This window comes from Rhamphochromis longiceps, linkage group LG20 (assembly GCF_057381845.1).
Source record: "Rhamphochromis longiceps isolate RC_006_pf linkage group LG20, R_longiceps_female_GT1.1, whole genome shotgun sequence".
In the NCBI taxonomy this organism is placed as follows: domain Eukaryota; kingdom Metazoa; phylum Chordata; class Actinopteri; order Cichliformes; family Cichlidae; genus Rhamphochromis; species Rhamphochromis longiceps.
Window position 1 is genome coordinate 10,217,345 of NC_140576.1, and position 18,081 is coordinate 10,235,425.

Below are 18,081 nucleotides of genomic sequence, written 5' to 3' on the forward strand. Positions count from 1 at the left end.
GTCTCATTAAGCAAAGCAGCAACTGTGAATATGGTCAGGCAAAGCAGATTCGAATGTGATGCAGTAATCCTCGCCATGCAGACAAAACAGAAACAATGCTGTTTAAGAGGATAATATATACATCAAATACAAGTTAATGAAGTTGAACTAGTCATTAGTTTCTTTCTGAATCTGGTTGATACATTTTTCCTGAAGTGTGGTTGTTTTTGTTCTGTGAGTCCACTTTTCCAAAGTTTTGTAACTCAATTATTTTTCAAGCTCTCTCCATTAGGTGGGTGCTTATATTTATTGTCAACCGCACCATAAAGGTCAGCATGGCCAGGGGCTGTAGATCCACTCCACCCTCCTGGCCACCCCTTCTCTTGGAGTTGGACTGTAAGGGCTTTTGATGTGGAAAATGTTAGGTTGTCGTACATACTCCAGTGCATTTAACAGGACTGCATTTGTTGGATTCCTCATCCACAAACTCCTCCTTTTTCCTGTTAGGCTCCTTTTTTCACCATCATGTATTCTCTCTCTTATCTTTCTGTTTTTCTCCAGCTGATCCCTCCTTAATATCGGCCGAGCTCCTTTTTCTACTCAAGTCACTTTTCTTCCCTTTATCTCAAAAAACAAAACAAAAAAAGTCTCCCTCCCATTCATCACAGTCACGCATCCTCACACTATTTATTTACCAGGCCTCCTATGGTAATACAACTTATTCCTCTAGGCCTGTCACATGACTTCAGTGTGATATACAGTAAGAACACACATTTCTCCTTCCTCTTGTGAATTCCACTTCAAAATTATGATGAGCTCGATGAAAGCTTAATAATGGCAAAAAGAAAAAGAAGCCTTGTGATGGTGCAATAACCCACCAATCTACTAGAAAATGCACGCCTGTTTCCCGTGGGGTTATGCATGCTTGACAAAAGACTTTGCATAACACAGACATATCATTCTCTCTAAATCAGCTGAGATGTTTTGTGCTCTCTGGCTTCTTGACTGTTGTCAGGCCAGAGAAAAAAAGACGGTGAATGGCAATGTGCAATGTTGTAAGAACGAAAGAAAGTCATTTTAGATATTAAAACCTTTACATTTTTATATTTCGTGTTGAATTAAAGTCTTATAATGTCTGTCACAGTTTGCCATGTCATTACCGTACAACGACAGACTTTTCTTTTGGATCATTTCGACAGGTAAATCGATTTTTGATGCTGTCGGTACTATTTTGCCACCAACGGTTAATTTCTGTCGCACCTGCAAGGTTTCAGCGGGCAGTACGACTCCGCCCCTCGCGTCACGTTTCCTTGGAAACACCAGCAAACATGGCTGCTTTGAGAAAAAGTGATGTTGAGAAGCCGTTTTTATAAGAGGAAAGACGAGCTACAAAAGGTAACCGTTTTTTTAATGTTTTGTTTTTATCGTAAGAGTGACACAGAGCAAACACTGTATTATTATTATTATTTGCTTTAGCTGGCCCCACTTTCTTGCTCTTCAAGCTAGCTCAACTCGAATAAAAGACAGATCAGTTTTCTTTTAGGATTATTCTGATTGAATGTTATGGTGGTTGGGACAAATGTCACACTGGCACTACGGAAATATAACCTAACCCTACTAAACCGCCAAAAAGAGCCGCTTAAAACTACATTTAAATTTCAGCAATAGTGGCCAGTTTTTAATATTAATTTATTTTCCTGTTGCGTGAAAGAACTGGCTCTCCGTCATTGAATGACTTCACCTGGATTTAACAGATTTGCTATGTCTATTTCTGTATGCCGTTATCATTAAGGCTTGCTCGGTAATGTAGTCCTGTGCCCTTCATAAGTAAGGTGACATGGAGGTAGAAGACAGGAGAAGCCCCGCAGAGGTGGAGCCTGACAGGTGTGGACAGCTGGATGTCCACCTCAGTCCAGGTGAGGAGAGTAAATGGTAAATACCAGATCCTGCTGCTTCATGTAGCTTTCAGAAAAAAAACCTTTAAGTCTCACAGATATACATTACTTTATCCATAACTACACCTATATAAAACAGCCCTTTTTTAGCTTGAGACTGAGATATGCTGATTTATTTCAGATGATCCAAGTGATGAAACCTTTAAAGCCGAAGAGTCAGATGTGCCTGCTGATTTGGACTGGTTAGAAGAATTGTCTGAGTGGGTGTTTGCTATTTTTTTTTTTTTTTTTTTTTTTTTGAGAACTATTGGGCAGTTAAATCCAAATGGCAGTGTGTCTTGTATTCAAAACCACGGTGCTTGTTTCGGTCAGATATTGTTATACAAAGCAATAAAGTTCAATTTCTGTTTTTTATTTCAGCATCTGTTGAAAGTCTGTTACATCATATACTTCCATACATGAAAGACAGTCTGTGAATAATAGTGTGTGTATCTAAGAGTTTGCATCACATAAGGAGCCTTTTCTAAATGTAATTCTGCATCTGCCCCAAGAGAGGATGATGGTGTTGACGATGGTGACCTTGCGGCTATGGCTGACGGTTGTAAGAAGAGGAGTTATGCCGAGACAGCACGGATGTTCAAGCTGAGACGAAACCTCGACCAGCTGGACTGCTTTCACGGACAGAAGGAGCATGACGTGCTGAAAGCCAGGTCTGAACCTGGCACTGACAGACCTCTAGAGCTACAGAAGCTCCTTACCTACATTTTGTGAACCTTTCTAGACTCCACACAAACCAGTACCAGTAGAAAAGCTTTTTTATGAGAATTTTTTTTAAAAATACACAGGCTTTTGCCCAGTCTTTTCAAAAATGTTCCCCTGTTTTATTCCATTTTTTTCTGCTCCTGCCCTTTTCACACAAGGCCAATCATATCTGTTCCAACTGATTCGGCAATTTGTAGAAAATGATTTCAGCCGAGGACAGAACATTTCTTATAATGTCCTTTCTCCCCACTTTCCTTCCGTCTTTTTATTTGTCTGGACCATGAGCCATTGAGCACCTGATGAACTGTGATGCAGTTCCATGGAAAATGTCTGTCATCTTCCTTTAGCACAGAGCATCAGCGGTCAGCGTGGAGTTATACTTCAGCCACAGTAAACGTGTGTTTAATGGGAACCTAAATGCACCTATCTTTCAACCTGTCTGCAGGCCTTGTCATACCACGTGCCACAATTTTCTTTTTATGACGGTCTTTTGCCACAGCCGCAGATTGTTGTGTTGCACACCATTAGACTGCAAAAGGAACATTGGGCAATTCAAAGCTGTTACAGTGTGTGTCCACTCTCAGCTTTCTAATATCTTCATTTGATTACCTTGTTAGGACACAGAATTACCTCCCTGTTGTTGCAGTGGCCTCAAGGAAATCCATTAGCCAGTGCTCTGTACGCATCCTATTTTAAGTGCCTTGAAAATGTTCACGTTTTTGGTGTTTCTCTATGTCAGCACTGCAGCTTGTCTTCTTTATCCTGTGTTTTTTTTTTCTTCAGAGAAAAGCTAAAACTCTGTCAACAGAATATTCAAAGTTTGTTGGAGCAGAGGGATAACTTGGAGAGAGAGATAGAACAACAGAAAGTAACAGACAACAGGTGAGTTTAAAATAAACCAACTGGTCTTTGGTACTTTTATTTTGACTAATTTTTTTTGTCTTTCTGTTTAAAATTGTCAGCGTGGCTTTGTTTCGACTGCGAGCCCAGCATAAGCACCTATGTCAAAAGCTGCAGAGTGAGGAGGAGCTCGAGGGCCACGTCAACATTGAGCTGAAGCAACTAGAGTGAGTCCAAGAAGAAAACAGGTCTTGATCTAAGAGGCATTAGTACTGCTAGAAAAGGCCAGCACCCTTATTTGCCGCAATTATACCACTGCTTTGACACTGAGAGCAAACACAGAGGGTGGCAGATAATTTTGTTGCAAGAACAGTGTATTTGTGTTTTGGTTTTTTTGCAGTTGTCAGCATGTAACCAAACGGATTTGCTGTGTTTGGGTGTCTGATAAAGCTTCAAACTCAAAAATGTATTTTTCTAACTGGTCTTCATGGATTGTATTTCAGCACTTCAGTGGTATCCTAGAAAACACACCCACAGCTCTGCAGCCCCTTGTGGGTTTTTTGTGCACTTTTTAGTCATAAAGCCTGGTTACTCAATACAGTAATAAAGGCTGTGTAAAAAATCTGTAAGGAATCCTTTCTCATTCTGCTGTTAGGAAGTGTGGGTTTTTCTAGAGGGAAATAAAATACTGTAATGGTTTCAGTGCAGGTTTAGAAGCTTTTTAAACAATCATACAGCCAGGTTTAAGCTGGCCTCTTATTTGAACGAGATTTATAAGATTAAAAAAAAATAACAGTTTAGAAATAGGATAGAATAGGAATACTTTGGGTGTTTCACAGTGCAGTGCAAATCTCTGCGTGGTCAAGCTGACTATAAGCTTACAGCTTGTAATGAGAGTATTTCAGTCAGTTAAAAAATGTCAGTATGAAATGTCTCAGAACAGTGTGAAACTGTTAAAGTCAAAACTTTGTATGAAAAGTGTCACCTCTTGGTGAAACTGCCATTGAAAGAAAAGGGCGTGTTTATAGTTTAAAGTAGAGGGATCGGGGATTTTTAATTGCATGTGTTTTCAGGGCTGACAGCTGGCTGATATTGAGGTGGTAATATTCATCGTATTGACTCTACAGATACTTAGTGTTTTTAGAGTTCTCCCATTCATTTTATTCCATCTGCATGCATTTGTCCTTGCTCCTCAGACTGGAGCTGAGTGAGGTGGAAGTTGAGCTTGGCAGATGCTCCTTGCTCCGGCAGGAGGTGCAGGAAGAGGAGCAGCTCTTCCAGGTTCTTAAAGCCCAGAAGGCAGCAACGAGGCTGCAGCAGGAGAGGGAAGCCAGCCAAAACCTGCAACTCAAGATGAAGAATCTGAGGGAGTATGGAAAACAGCCATATTTACCCTCCTAAAAGCTTTGCTTTTTCCCCTGATTTGTTGTCCTTATTATGCATAGACAATTCAAAGCGATTTGTCATTATGTGAATAACTAAGAGTGATGTGTTGCACATAACCTGAGTGAAATGACTCTTGTAGGCACATTTTGTTCCTGTGTATCCATTATATTTAAAGCATGTGATTATTTTCGTGAGAAGCCTCTATCACAAGCCAAAAATAGCCATGTGATGATAACACTCTGTGTGTAAGTGTCTGTGATTCTCTTCTGATAGTAAACAGGCAGCCATGCTAAAGAAAGAGAAGACTGAATGTCAGACGAAAATCGAAGAGGGCCGAGAGAGCCGCAAAATAGCTGCCAAGTACTTGAAACAGACTGTAAAAAGGTAATCAGCTTTCAAACCAATAAACAGTGTCAGAGGGGTAAAACAAAGATGTGAATTATCTCAGAGGACTCATTGGAGAGCTGGCACGTCCTATTGATCATTCGCACATCCTGGCAAATTGCATTACAAGCAGAGTAGACATGACACTTGAAAGAGCTCAGATTTATACATCATTGATCTAGCTGAAAGTGATCTGAGAAGACAAAAAATCTATTCAAATCTTGATTTTTCTAAAAATCACTAATTACTCAAGCCATTAGAGTCTGTTCTGGTGTATAATAATTTTGCATGATATTTCACAAATGTAAATTTTAGCACAATCTACACTTCAATTGAACCCATTGTGGAAATGTAGTGAGACCATCATAGGTCCTATTGTATATATTTTTTTATTTGTTAATGGAAACAAATTCTACACAGAAATAGCTGGTGCCTAGAAAGCCAAAAACTATAAAAACTCCAATAAGCCAATAGTTGACCTTGTGGAAATCCCATTTATACATTATGAACACACAATTTTATTAAAGGTTGTAAAAACTACACATACAATTGTATGTATGCTTACCAAATATGTATTTGTCTGTGGCTGAAGATAATCTGAAAATATTTGCTGTTACTTCCAAGTTTATTCCACCTATAAGTTGACTTGAATTCTGTCCTTTTGTACTACTTACGATGTCACCAGTGTAAATTTGGCTCAACCTTGGGTTTTTAATGCCAGGCAATAATAGCACATTTGCTGTTTTCTCTCTGTGCTGTATTTGACATTTTGCGTGCTTAGTTGGTGTCCCCATTTCATTCAGGATGAATCAGCAGGAGGCTGAGAGGGAGCGGCAGAACCGAGAGTTACTGGAAAAGAGGTTACAGGCTGTAAAGTCATTGAAAACTAACATAGAAGCAACCCAAGTAAGCAAAAGAACAGCATAACATTGTGGTTGTTTCATTAATGATGAGATTAAAAAAAAGCCTATATGTTATTATTTTTTTATATCACTACTGTGCTTTTTGGTTACTATAACATCATTTTAAGTGCCTAAATTAACATTTGCATTATGAATTATTTAGCAATGAAGCTATGAAGTCATAGTGATCCAACTAGGCTCACTTTGAGTTGTGTGTGGATATGTACTGTTGACAATGCTTTGTTTCTGTTTATTGCTGTATTTTCTGATTAAACATATGATTCAAGGCAAATTGTGTGTCTAAAGAGAAAATGTCTCTTTGTCTGATGTCTCTGCCTTCAAACAGTCAGTTCAGTCTTAAAGCTGCATGTGGTCGAGTATAGCTTTATTAATCTGCCGTTGTTTCCTTAGGAGAATTTACAGGTCCAGCAAAGCAGAGCCAGAGCTAATGCCCAGAAGAAGGAGCAGCTACAAAGACAACTGAGAGAATCCCTGCAGGCCCAAGGAATCAACAGTATGAAACATATGTACCAGCAGAAACAACAGCAGGAAACAAAACGTAAAGAAGGGTATGTCCTCTCCTCTACTCTCCTCTCCTATCCTCTCCTCTCCCACACGCATGTCCTCCACTCCCACTCCATGCAGCAACGTGTGGGTGTTTTCTCTCACTGTGTGCTGAGGAATGCATGACCCCATTTCAGGATAATGCAGTGTTGTCGATTTACCCTTCTCAGGGAATTTCAGGAGAGCCAGAAGTCAAAAAGAGTGGAGATTGTTTCAAAAATCCTTCAGGAAGAACAGCTGACGAATAGGAGGCAGAGGAAGCCGGCACTGCTACTGCCCAAACCCTCAGCCACTGAGAAGTTCCTATCTCTGAGGAGGGCAAGTGAGAAGCTCCCGTACTACCTGGATTCTGTTCCCCCATCAGCTGCTGAGGAGAAAGCCACAATCGTGAGGGGGAATCTAAGATCTGAGATGCCTACTATGAAATGATTGCTTGGAGGGCATTTTGAGCAATTTATAATGAATCGTTCGTGTGTGTTTGTATTTGTCCAACAGTTCAGAGATTTCAGTGACACCAGCAGCTCCTCGTCATCGTCAGCTTGCTCTGATGTTGAGGACCTGGAGGGGACTGAGGATAACGAGGAGAAAGTGAATCACCAGATCCCTACTGACAGCCTGGCTGAGCCTGAATTCTCCGGACTGTGGGACCAACACATCAAGGTTGACTAAAACAACAGCCGACCGAAAGCAAACCTATGCAACCTGCTAAATTTAAATGGCCATAAATCACGTACCATTCAGCAGGCACATTAATATCCTAAAGATTGCACTCGAGACTCCTGCTGGTTGGAGCATATGCATTAGACTGGAATGGGAATAACTCAGCATGGTCACAGTGAAGCTTGTTTCAGGCAGGTGAAAAGAGACGCCATACACATACACATAAACTCTGTACAAAGAGTCAGCAGTCAGGCCTCAGTGCTGAGGGAACAAGGTAGAGCTCTGTTTTTGAAAACTTGTGTTATTTATTTGGCATTAATAATGATTCTGAAAGCATTAATGTGATTAGTCACATTAAAGAGAGCACTGTTTACATTTTAGAAATCGACAGCTAGCCAATTTTTTCCCATTTGTACATAAGCAATTGCAAGACTTTCCATCCATCATACTCTAGACAACAACTACAGCTTAGCTAATATTTTAATATAGAGATCATTTATTTCAATATATATATAAAATAAGTCAAATTGAGTTGTGTTGATCATATCAGCATTGGCCTACAGTGACAATTTTGAGATCGTTCCATGGGAGTTGACGTTAAAGGTGAAAGTTTCTACACTAGCTCACTGACATGAAGATGAGAAGCCTCTGTGTCTAATCTGGAGCCCCAGCGCTCTTGAAATGTGGGGCAACGGACATCACTTCTCATTGTGCCGGTGCCTGTGAGCCCAGAGCGAGCGTAGCGTTGCAGCTCAGAGGTCTGAGCGAGTGACAAGCCAAGTGGAAGTGATCTCTCCTCCTAAAATACAGATCAGACTGACGCCCTCATCAAAGGGTACTTTTCAACACAGCCAGCACAACAGCAGAGCAGAGCGATACAATAAAGCTAATGAGATGATTCATGAGGGGGAGAACAGTGATTAAATGTCAACACGTCACTTTGTAACAAAGTTATAAAAGCGCTCTACAGTGCAGAATAAAGCATGGACGGAATAAAAATACAAAACGCTGAATAAGGCAGCCTTGTAAACCACACCAATACCACTAGTATCAAATCCACTATCTTGATCCATAATGATACAGTATCTATCCGTTTTCTACCAATTATCTAATTCAGTGTCAGGGGGTTGGGGGAGAAGGGTATTATTTATGACATAAAGCTCACACACTATTTTTAGACAACTGTGATAACATGTAGTAAGTATGACTCTTGAAAATCAAGTTTTGGTTAGATATCCTTTATTAATCCTGACAGAGCAACTCATTCCCTCCATTTAATCCATCCTTACTAGGAGCAGTGGGCAGTGCCTCTGCAGCCAGTGCTCCAGCTGTAAGCATATGGTCAAGGGCACAGTGACAGGAGAATTAACTTAGCATGTTTTTGATGGCGAGAGAAACTGGAGCCAGAGTGCTGTGTACATGCCTGTGCCCTAAGGTGAAGGTATTTTAAAATAACCTTGTGCCCAAGTTAATTTCTGACACTAGAAAAACCTGTTCGCTATACAGTATGTTGGATGTGTTAGACCAAGCCTAAAAATGATTTAAACTTCCAACTATTGAATAACAAAAGCACCTTAAGAAAACTTTTTGGATGATGAAGTTACCTGTTGTTTTATCACCATACAAACTCCTACATGTTCTATTCCAGGAATGTCAAACTCATTTTACATATTACAAGTGGACGGGACCATGAAACTCCTCTATCTGTTGGTGTAAATGAGTTTAACTCCACATTTAATCCTTCAGATAATTTAAAATAAGAAAAAGAAGAGCAATTTCAACAGTAGTTTCCCAGTTTTTCTACATGGCAGAGAAATGAAGGACGACTCTGGGTTTAAATTATAAGAAATTATGATCCAGAAAAATGATCTCCCTTTTCTTTTTTTTTCTTTTTTTTTTGTACTGTGGATCCATTTGGCTGCAATCTTTGAGTATCTTATAGTAGATTATTACTAATTAGCAGTTGTTGCTTTGCTTGTGTGGTTACAGAAAATGCCCAATGAGAATACTACACTGGTGCAAACACAACTGAGGCAAGAAAAACCTCCAATAGCGAGTGGAAAGCTCAATATGACTGCTAAAAGAAATCGTGGAAAAGAGTTAAAAGGGCCTCCATTCATTAGTAAACCAGAGGTCATCCTCTTCAAGGTATGAGGGTTTTTTTCAGTCCCAAAACACAAAAATGTATGTCTTTATTTTATTGTAGAATCTTTACCTTAAAATATAAAGTGCTATAAGGTAACTGCTGTTGTGATTTGGCACTATATAAGTAAAACTGAACTGAACTGAATTATTATATTAAATGTTTTGGTCTATTTTAGGACTTTGATGTGGGAAAAATGTACAAGAAGAAAATTGTCCTGACTAATATCAGCTACGCAGTTATTAACTGCAAGTTTCTCGGGGTCTCCCCTCACTTGAAGAACTTTTTCACCATCAAGTAAGTTTTGTGTTTTATTAATTATAACAGCTATAACAGTAAACAAAGACCTAAAGTATTTGTTTTAGGCAACAATTTTAGGAAAATCTTTCTAAAATTCTCAATAGGCAATATTACCATATTGAAGTTGATTCAGGAAGAGCCAATTACTCCAGTTCTACGAATCATGACAGACAAAGTAAATATCTCTGAAGGAAAAACCAACATAGCATAGCATCACGCAGCCCACTAGAACCCCTACTGAATCCCAGCTGAGGACAAAATAGATATATTTATCTCATAGAGATGAGAGAGACACCGGGGGGGGGGGGACTGCATTAACGCAGCGGTGTTGCTTCATGGTTGTGCTCGTTTGCGGGTTAAAGTATTGAAGTGGTCGGGAAATCTGGTTTCAGACATCTGATAGTGTGGCACCAGAAACGGATAAAATTCCAGAAATCAAACATTAAAGGTCTGTTGTGATAAACTCCCATATGTATTAAACCGCTTCAGTTGTCACATTGAAACATCTGGTCGTGCATCACCATTTAGCAACCACTTCTTGTCATTTTTTAAAATATGATGTGGAGTGGTCGTGAAAGAAAAGCCTATCCTCCCACATATGGATGCCAGCTTGGATCACCACGCTCACAGCTCCTCTTACGAGGCTCAGCTACATGAGTCAGTCCATGTCTCTTCTATCTCCTCTCTATCAGCATGCCAGCAGCCCACAGGCCGAGCAGAGATGCATTGTTCTCCAGGTCACTCACTGTGTATCACTTTCCCATCAGCTCTCCCATGGCTTGATGTGGTTTCTTCATCTCTTTTCTTTCTGCCTGACTGAGTTGAAGAATCTCGCAGGCTACAGCAGGGTCAGCTTGAACACTACTGATGCCGTTCTTGAGCTTTAGTGCAGGACCACTTGTCTGAACGTATCACCTTCTACATGCGAGTTCTCAATTGCAAACTCACATGTACAAAATGCACTTAAATACCAAATGGGTAAATGCACGCATACTGTATACAAAGCATAACACTCACTGTTTTTCTAGTATCTTCCTTTTATTTGAGAGAAGTAAAGTTGGTCGTCTCTTTGATTTTATTGATTTTACTTGTAGGTGCACATATTATAGTTTCACATTAGCTTCACATTTGCAGACATCAGATTAGTTCTACAGCACTAAAATAATAAATGCTGCGCCTGCTTTTCGTTCATTTTAATCACAACAAAATAAAAATAAGAATGTGTGAAAATTTTGAATTCATAAATTGTAACACAAAGCTCTAGTCAATTCAGTACATTCAGGCTTTCTGTTAATACAGCCTTACAAGGTCTGATATGCTCTATTACTCATTGTGGCTAACCTCCCATTAACCATCATGATACTACATGTCATGCTGTTGGATGACCATCCCCCAAATCCTGGACATTTTAATCACTTGATGCCTCATTAAATTTGTTACAGGAAGACAGCTGAAAATCTGAAATAACCAGATGGTAGGCAATCCGCATAGCAACCTATTGTATAAAGTGAGGAAAATGTATTCAGGCATATGCAGAGCAATAATAATATGAGCTCTCAAGGTTTAAAAAATAGCAGTTACTTCACAGCTGTTTGGTGTTGTTTTTGTGGTTTTACAAATAGAAGAATGCTATGTGGTTATAAGGTCCAAACCTGTGTTACATACTCGGAAAGCCCTGGATCAGGAGTTGCTGGTTGGTGTTTGCAAAATAATCTTTGAATCTTTGAATTAGAAAAATGTAAATGCTCTTTATAAAACTACACTCAACAAAAATATAAACGCAACACCTTTGTTACTGCTCCCATTCCCCATGGGATGGACGTAGAGACCTAAAATTCATTCCAGATACACAATATAACCATCCCTCCCAAACAGTGGTCACAAATCAGTCCAAATGTGTGGTAGTGGGCACATCTGCTATATTGAGATAATCCATCCCACCTCACAGGTGTGCCACATCAGGATGCTGATCTGACATCATGAGTAGTGCACAGGTGTACCTCAGACTGCCCACAACAAAAGGCCACCCTGGAATGTGCAGTTTTTTGCGCTATTGGGGGTCTGGGGACCCAGAACCGGTCAGTATCTGGTGTGACCACCATTTGCCTCATGCAGTGCAACACATCGTCGCATGGAGTCTATCAGATTGTCAATTGTGGCCTGTGGAATGTTGGTCCACTCCACTTCAATGGCTGTGCGAGGTTGTTGGATATTCGTGGGAACTGGTACACGCTGTCGTATACGCCGGTCAAGCACATCCCGAACATGCTCAATGGGTGACATGTCCGGTGAGTATGCTGGCCATGCAAGAACTGGGACATTCTCAGCTGCCATCTGCCCTGAACAATGTGAACCATGATTCATCTGTGAAGCGCACACCTCCCCAACGTGCCAGACGCCATCGAATGTGAGCATTTGCCCACACAAGTCTGTTACGGCGACGAGCTGGAGTCAGGTCAAGACCCCGATGAGGACAACGGGCATGCAGTTGAGCGTCCCTGAGACGGTTTCTGACAGTTTGTGCAGAAATTGTTTGGTTGTGCAAACCAATTGTTCCAGCAGCTGTCTGGGTGGCTGGTCTCAGACGATCTTGGAGGTGAACCTGCTGGATGTGGAGGTCCTGGGCTGGTGTGGTTACACGAGGTCTGCGGTTGTGAGGCCGGTTGGATGTGCTGCCATATTCTCTGAAACGCCTGTGGAGACGGCTTATGGTTGAGAAATGAACATTCAATGCACGGGCGACAGATCTGGCTGACATTCCTGCTGTCAGCATGCCAATTGCACGCTCCCTCATTGCTTGTGGCATCTGTGGCATTTTCCTGTGAGACAAAACTGCACATTCCAGGGTGGCCTTTTGTTGTGGGCAGTCTGAGGTACACCTGTGCACTACTCATGATGTCAGATCAGCATCCTGATGTGGCACACCTGTGAGGTGGGATGGATTATCTCAATATGGCAGATGTGCCCACTACCACACATTTGGACTGATTTGTGACCACTGTTTGGGAGGGATGGTTATATTGTGTATCTGGAATGAATTTTAGGTCTCTACGTCCATCCCATGGGGAATGGGAGCAGTAACAAAGGTGTTGCGTTTATATTTTTGTTGAGTGTATATTTAAAAAATTCAACTAAATAAAATAAGTTTACATTATATTTGGGATTTGTAGGCAACGGGGTAGAAAGTGAGTAAAAGTATATCATGGCCAGAGTTTCAGCAAAACAATAAAAATACTTGGAGTGAGGCTCTGTACGAATTCATTCATTCAAATGTTAACCCTAAACCTACAATTCAGGAATAAAATGCATTATTATTATTATTAGATTACTTTCTCTCTGGCAATTTAATGATACATGCTCAAAAGGTACCTTACCTGTGAAGACATAAATGTTATCATACACTGATCATCCGTAACATTATCACCACTGACAGGTAACGTAAGTAACACTGATCATCTCTTCATCATGGCACCTATTATTTGGTGAAATATATTTTGTCCAGCAAATGAACACTTTGTCCTCAAAGTTGATGTGTTAGAAGCAGGAATTGTACTGGATAAATGACTGGGTCAGAGCATCTCTAAAACTACTCTTGTGGGGTGTTTCTGCACTGCAGTGCTCAGTATCTAACAAAAGTGGTCCAAGGAAGAAACAGTGGTGAGTCAGTGACAGGGTCATGAGAGGGGAGTGGGCTCGTGTGGTCCGATCTAACAGACAAGCTACTGAAGTTCACGGTGGTTCTGATAGAGAAGTGTCAGAATAGACAGTGCATCACAATTTGTTGTCTATGGGCTGTATAGCTACGGAGCAGTCAAGGTGTCCGTGCTGACCCCCGTCTACTGCTTAAAGCGCCACCAACAAAAAAATGTTCTTGTCTTAGTTTTTATGACATTATAATAAAAATTTTACTACAGCACTGTTGGTTACATCATACTGCAGTCACAGTAGTGATATCAAATGGTTGGAATGATCGTTAAATTTAATATCAAGTTTACATGGTACTACTGTAAATTGTAAGCACCCTGTCACTGTATTTATCAGAATCACAAACTGCACCAGGATCATAAGCAAAACAGCCTAGAAAAAAAATGCTAAGTGGTGTCAGAAATCCTCGGTTTTACAAACTGAGTCACGCTCATACATCCTGACGAATGAATGCACCTGTTATACACCTTCCCTGTATTTTTCAGTGCCTGTTGTGTGTAATTATTCACACATGAAACCACACAGTATTGAGATCAGTCGTGACAACTGAAAAATCATCATGGCTCACCCAGCTAAAAACATTAGCACAGCTAGAGAGAGAACCAGGAACCAGGAACACACTAGACTTTTTCACACCAGCCCATGGTTCCCTGTACGCCCCCTGAATTTCTAAAATTGGCTTCGTTTCCCCCGACACCCCCTGCCCAGCGTAGGTGCATTTGTGCCACAATGGGCTCTGCTGTATCTTTTCACTACTGGTGCAAAAACCACAACAGCCTGGGCTTGCCACATTTGGTGAAAAGCCAGTGCATAGAAGTTGTGTTTTTGCAGTTAGTGCCACATCCTAGCATGTTACTGCAAATGACTGGCTTAGAGGAAGACACCCCTCTGTGGCGTGTATGTTCCTGAGATCAGTTGTGAGAGAAAGCCGTGGACTGTCGTAGAAATGGTGGTACTCGGCAGATACTGAGGGTGTGATCACACGTACGGTTTGTTTCATTTGGTTCAGTCGTTTGGAAGTTTGTTACTGACAAAACTATTCACAGTGGTGACAAAGTAAAAGAGGACCCTTTAAGCCCAACTGCAATTACATTTAATGTCGAGATTTCCTCAATCCTGATAAACCCAATCTGATGAAAACACTGAAAACCATATCAAACCTAAACTGAAATTTGGTCTATTTAAATCAAGAACTGCCATAAATACAGAGACAACATTATCACTTGCACTGCTAATTAATAACCAGATCAAAAAGTACTGCTTTATATGTCATTTGACCTTTTTTTTTTTCCCAATTTAGACTCAAACTGTTTTTAAAAACCTGAAGTCTCATTTACACTGCATTGTAATGGATTTAACTGTACTATTGTTTAACTGTATATTATGCTTTTGTCTTGTTTGCTTGTTGTCTTGTTCTCTCCTTTTTTCTGAAGCAAAGTTTGCTTTCATGCTGTTTAGGAGGCACATGTGCATCTTTGTCTTCTATCTTCTGTGGAAAAACCAAAAAAAAAAACCCAAAATATGAGAAAGTCCAGATGAGCCAAATTGGGCTTTCCCATGCATTGAAACATTAGCCTTAATTTTTCTCTTGTGCCTATTATCATACAGCAGCATACAATCAGAGCTATCATTCAGAGTGAGAGGGAAAGTTATTACACAGGAAAAATAGGATCCTACCGCAGTAAGATCAAATTCAGCGCAGTCCTGGTCCATCCAGGCTTAAATTTTATTCACATTTTCTAAGAAACAAAAAAAAGATGATCCAAGAAAAAAAAATCCTGGCTGTCTGAGAAAAGACCTTAATAAATGAACTTTACTTAATAGATGTGATATGTTCTCTTTGGTGTATTCAGTGTTATTCTCTTGCATTTTGTTTCTATAAAATATGGTCCTTTGTGGCTTCGGTTTGATTTCATTTGTTTTTTGTTACTATATTTGCATTTAACAGTAGCTCTCAACATAACGCATATGACTGACATTACCCATATGGAAAAGAAACTTATAAAAGACTTGCATAAGATGTGGCCTACTTCATATAGTGAATCATGTAAGGCTTATATGATTTTCTCATGAAAGTGGCCACTTTCTCATTACTTTCATATATTGTTTTAGTAAGTATCCAAAACATAAGAATTTCATTTATATAATTTTTCAAGGGATCTTATATCTGTTTTCACTCTTGTATGCTTTTCATACAAGTTTCACACAAGACAGATGCAAACTTTATAAGATTTATATATATCTTTTCCATATGGGTAACACTCGCTAACAGGCTGCAGCCTGAGACACAACACAGCAAGACTAACATAGAATCCTGTTAACAAGTAATTAATCAGTCCTGCTGTCAACGCAGGCTACCGAAAGCATATTTTTACTTTAGCCTAGTTTTCTGTCTTTTACACACACAGTATATGCATGTATAGGAGCAGCTGCGGTTCTAAGACCTGTGCATAGTCAGCAGTACTTATCTTTGAGCAAATACTAATAAGGTCTAAACTAACCTGCTGATGGTAAGCAAGCAAGTAGTAGAAATGTCTAATTTGCAGAAGTTAAGGGTTTTTTTGGTCATAGTATTTAATTGTGGCCTGGGGATGGCACTGGAAAAGTTACTGAATCGGAGAGCCAACTCATTAGAGACATCCTGCTGTGACAAAAAATGTCTGTGGACTTAATGGAAAATCATCCAATGGTTCTGGGGACAGTTTATCCAGACTCGGAAGCAAAAACTAGTCCTACACCCACTGTCACCCATGAATGCCAAATGTATGGTGACAATGGGTGTGAAAAGTCACAAAAGTCAGTAGGTTTTATCTTCCAAGGACGCTTAAACGTTTGTATGCCAGAACAACGTTTATAGAATGCCGTCAGTGTCAGTCGAACATTAACGTGGAGTCTTTCTTATATTTAAACTCAAACTTCGAGTTTCACCTGCTCTTCTAAAGGGCTCTATCACCCGTTTGATTTCTGTAAAAGATTTTTTCACACTGTATAATTGAAGATCCTTAGACAGCCTTATGTATTATGCTTGTATCCAATTGAAACCATCAAGTTGACAAAGTTAGTTTCGTCTTCTCAACTGCCTGAAAACTGTCAAAGTTCATTTCAGTGACTGACATGAGAAAACCACACTGCACTTAACTGAGTCTGTTGTTTTATTAATCGCCCTCTTGGTAGTCTGTCTGTGTCTGTCCATTTAAAAACATCCAAATATGAGCACCAGTCAGCGCTGCAGTTAGACTTAAGTTCTGTGACAGGCCCATATTTATTTCAGCCATCTGCCTGAGTGTCTTTTCAAGCAGCTTCACTTTGGTTTTTGATAGATTAAAAAAGTATAACCTGCCTCGAATTTCCCAGAGGAACCCACCCGAGGGATTAATAAAGTTCTATCTAATCTAATCTAATCTAATCTAAAGATTTAGTCAGCCTTAAAAAGTTGCAGCTTTTATATGTTGTCTAAAACTGTGAAAAGATTTGTGCATTATTGTACTTTGTAGCCACCTGATATAAAGAGAACCAGATCTCACTTCAGAACAATTAGCACGAGAGAAAGATTATTCAAGTACTATTGACACACATGAGACAGAGTTTTCATGCTTCTCAGTAAATTGCTTTCAGAAGTGGTTGAGTGTGACTATGAGGGTGTTTTAGCTATGCTGAACTGAATTATGGACAGAGACTCCTTATTGATTTACTATAGTAGAAGCCAATGAGGACAAGAATGTATAATTTAACCGAGAGTATAGTCAGTACTACTGTATAACAAAGCTTCACCACCTCAGTCCTCTTCAGTAGATATTAAAGGATAAAAACTGTACAGTATGGCCTCATTTGAAGCGATTTATATAGGGCTGTAGCAGGCTTTTTCAAAGACTGCCTCATTCAGAATTTAATCCCAAGTGAACTGTTCTATTTTCCTTCATATCCCTTCATACCAGCTGTCTTGAAGCTAGGAAGAATAGCACCAATAAAGTAGGAAATCTGACCAGGGAAAAAAAGATGAATGTGCAATGTGACATTTACTACCAGATTTACTCAGGTGGAGTTCTTTCATAGATTTCCAGATCACAGTGGTGAGCTGGATGGCAGCTTCAGCCAGGCTGCTCCAAGTTTTTTACCTGGCAACTGGACCAACAACTTCAAACAACTGCCTTAAGCTAAACTGAATGTCCCTTTGCTCACTGGAGTTGATGATAGTGCACATTATTATACTGTGGTTATAGGTTGTTTGCCGTTTAACTGTGTTTTTTTGTGTGTAGTATTTTTGACGTGTGTGCGTGTGAGACAGTCAATCCTACAAACAAAAACACAGATGTTCTCTTTTTAGTTCATCAAATAGAAGCTGAAGGGCTTGAATGCTTATGTTTCTTATTCACGAAGCAATGCAACAACCAAAACAACATGAACATATTCTACAAAAACAAAACAGTAACGGCACATGAAACTTGCTATAAAAACTAGAAGCTCAACATAAGCTTATTTCCATATTCTTTTCTTATTGTTTTGGGTCTGTATTCCTCGTGTCAACAGAAAGAAAGCTGTAATGTTCATTCTGCTTTTTAAC

The 18,081-nt window shown here is 39.9% G+C and overlaps 1 protein-coding gene across 6 annotated transcripts in view; it reads left to right on the forward strand.

Moving 5' to 3' along the window:
* Window positions 1-1,292: 1,292 nt before the first annotated feature.
* The window catches only part of cfap74 (cilia and flagella associated protein 74), a 54,878-nt gene continuing 38,089 nt past the window's right edge, over window positions 1,293-18,081 (forward strand). For 2 of the 6 annotated variants that reach the window (XM_085394409.1, XM_085394412.1), the window contains exons 1-14: window positions 1,299-1,374; window positions 1,808-1,895; window positions 2,056-2,134; window positions 2,426-2,584; window positions 3,420-3,518; window positions 3,599-3,703; window positions 4,673-4,846; window positions 5,136-5,246; window positions 6,050-6,152; window positions 6,560-6,717; window positions 6,883-7,099; window positions 7,208-7,372; window positions 9,362-9,520; window positions 9,694-9,812. In XM_085394409.1, the coding sequence (XP_085250535.1) occupies window positions 1,817-1,895; window positions 2,056-2,134; window positions 2,426-2,584; window positions 3,420-3,518; window positions 3,599-3,703; window positions 4,673-4,846; window positions 5,136-5,246; window positions 6,050-6,152; window positions 6,560-6,717; window positions 6,883-7,099; window positions 7,208-7,372; window positions 9,362-9,520; window positions 9,694-9,812 (1,727 nt within the window). In that variant the 5' untranslated portion in view covers window positions 1,299-1,374; window positions 1,808-1,816. Of the gene's footprint in view, window positions 1,375-1,771; window positions 1,912-2,055; window positions 2,135-2,425; window positions 2,585-3,419; window positions 3,519-3,598; window positions 3,704-4,672; window positions 4,847-5,135; window positions 5,247-6,049; window positions 6,153-6,559; window positions 6,718-6,882; window positions 7,100-7,207; window positions 7,373-9,361; window positions 9,521-9,693; window positions 9,813-18,081 lie in introns of all 6 variants that reach the window. The other 4 variants (XM_085394415.1, XM_085394410.1, XM_085394414.1 and 1 more) reach the window with 4 other exon arrangements.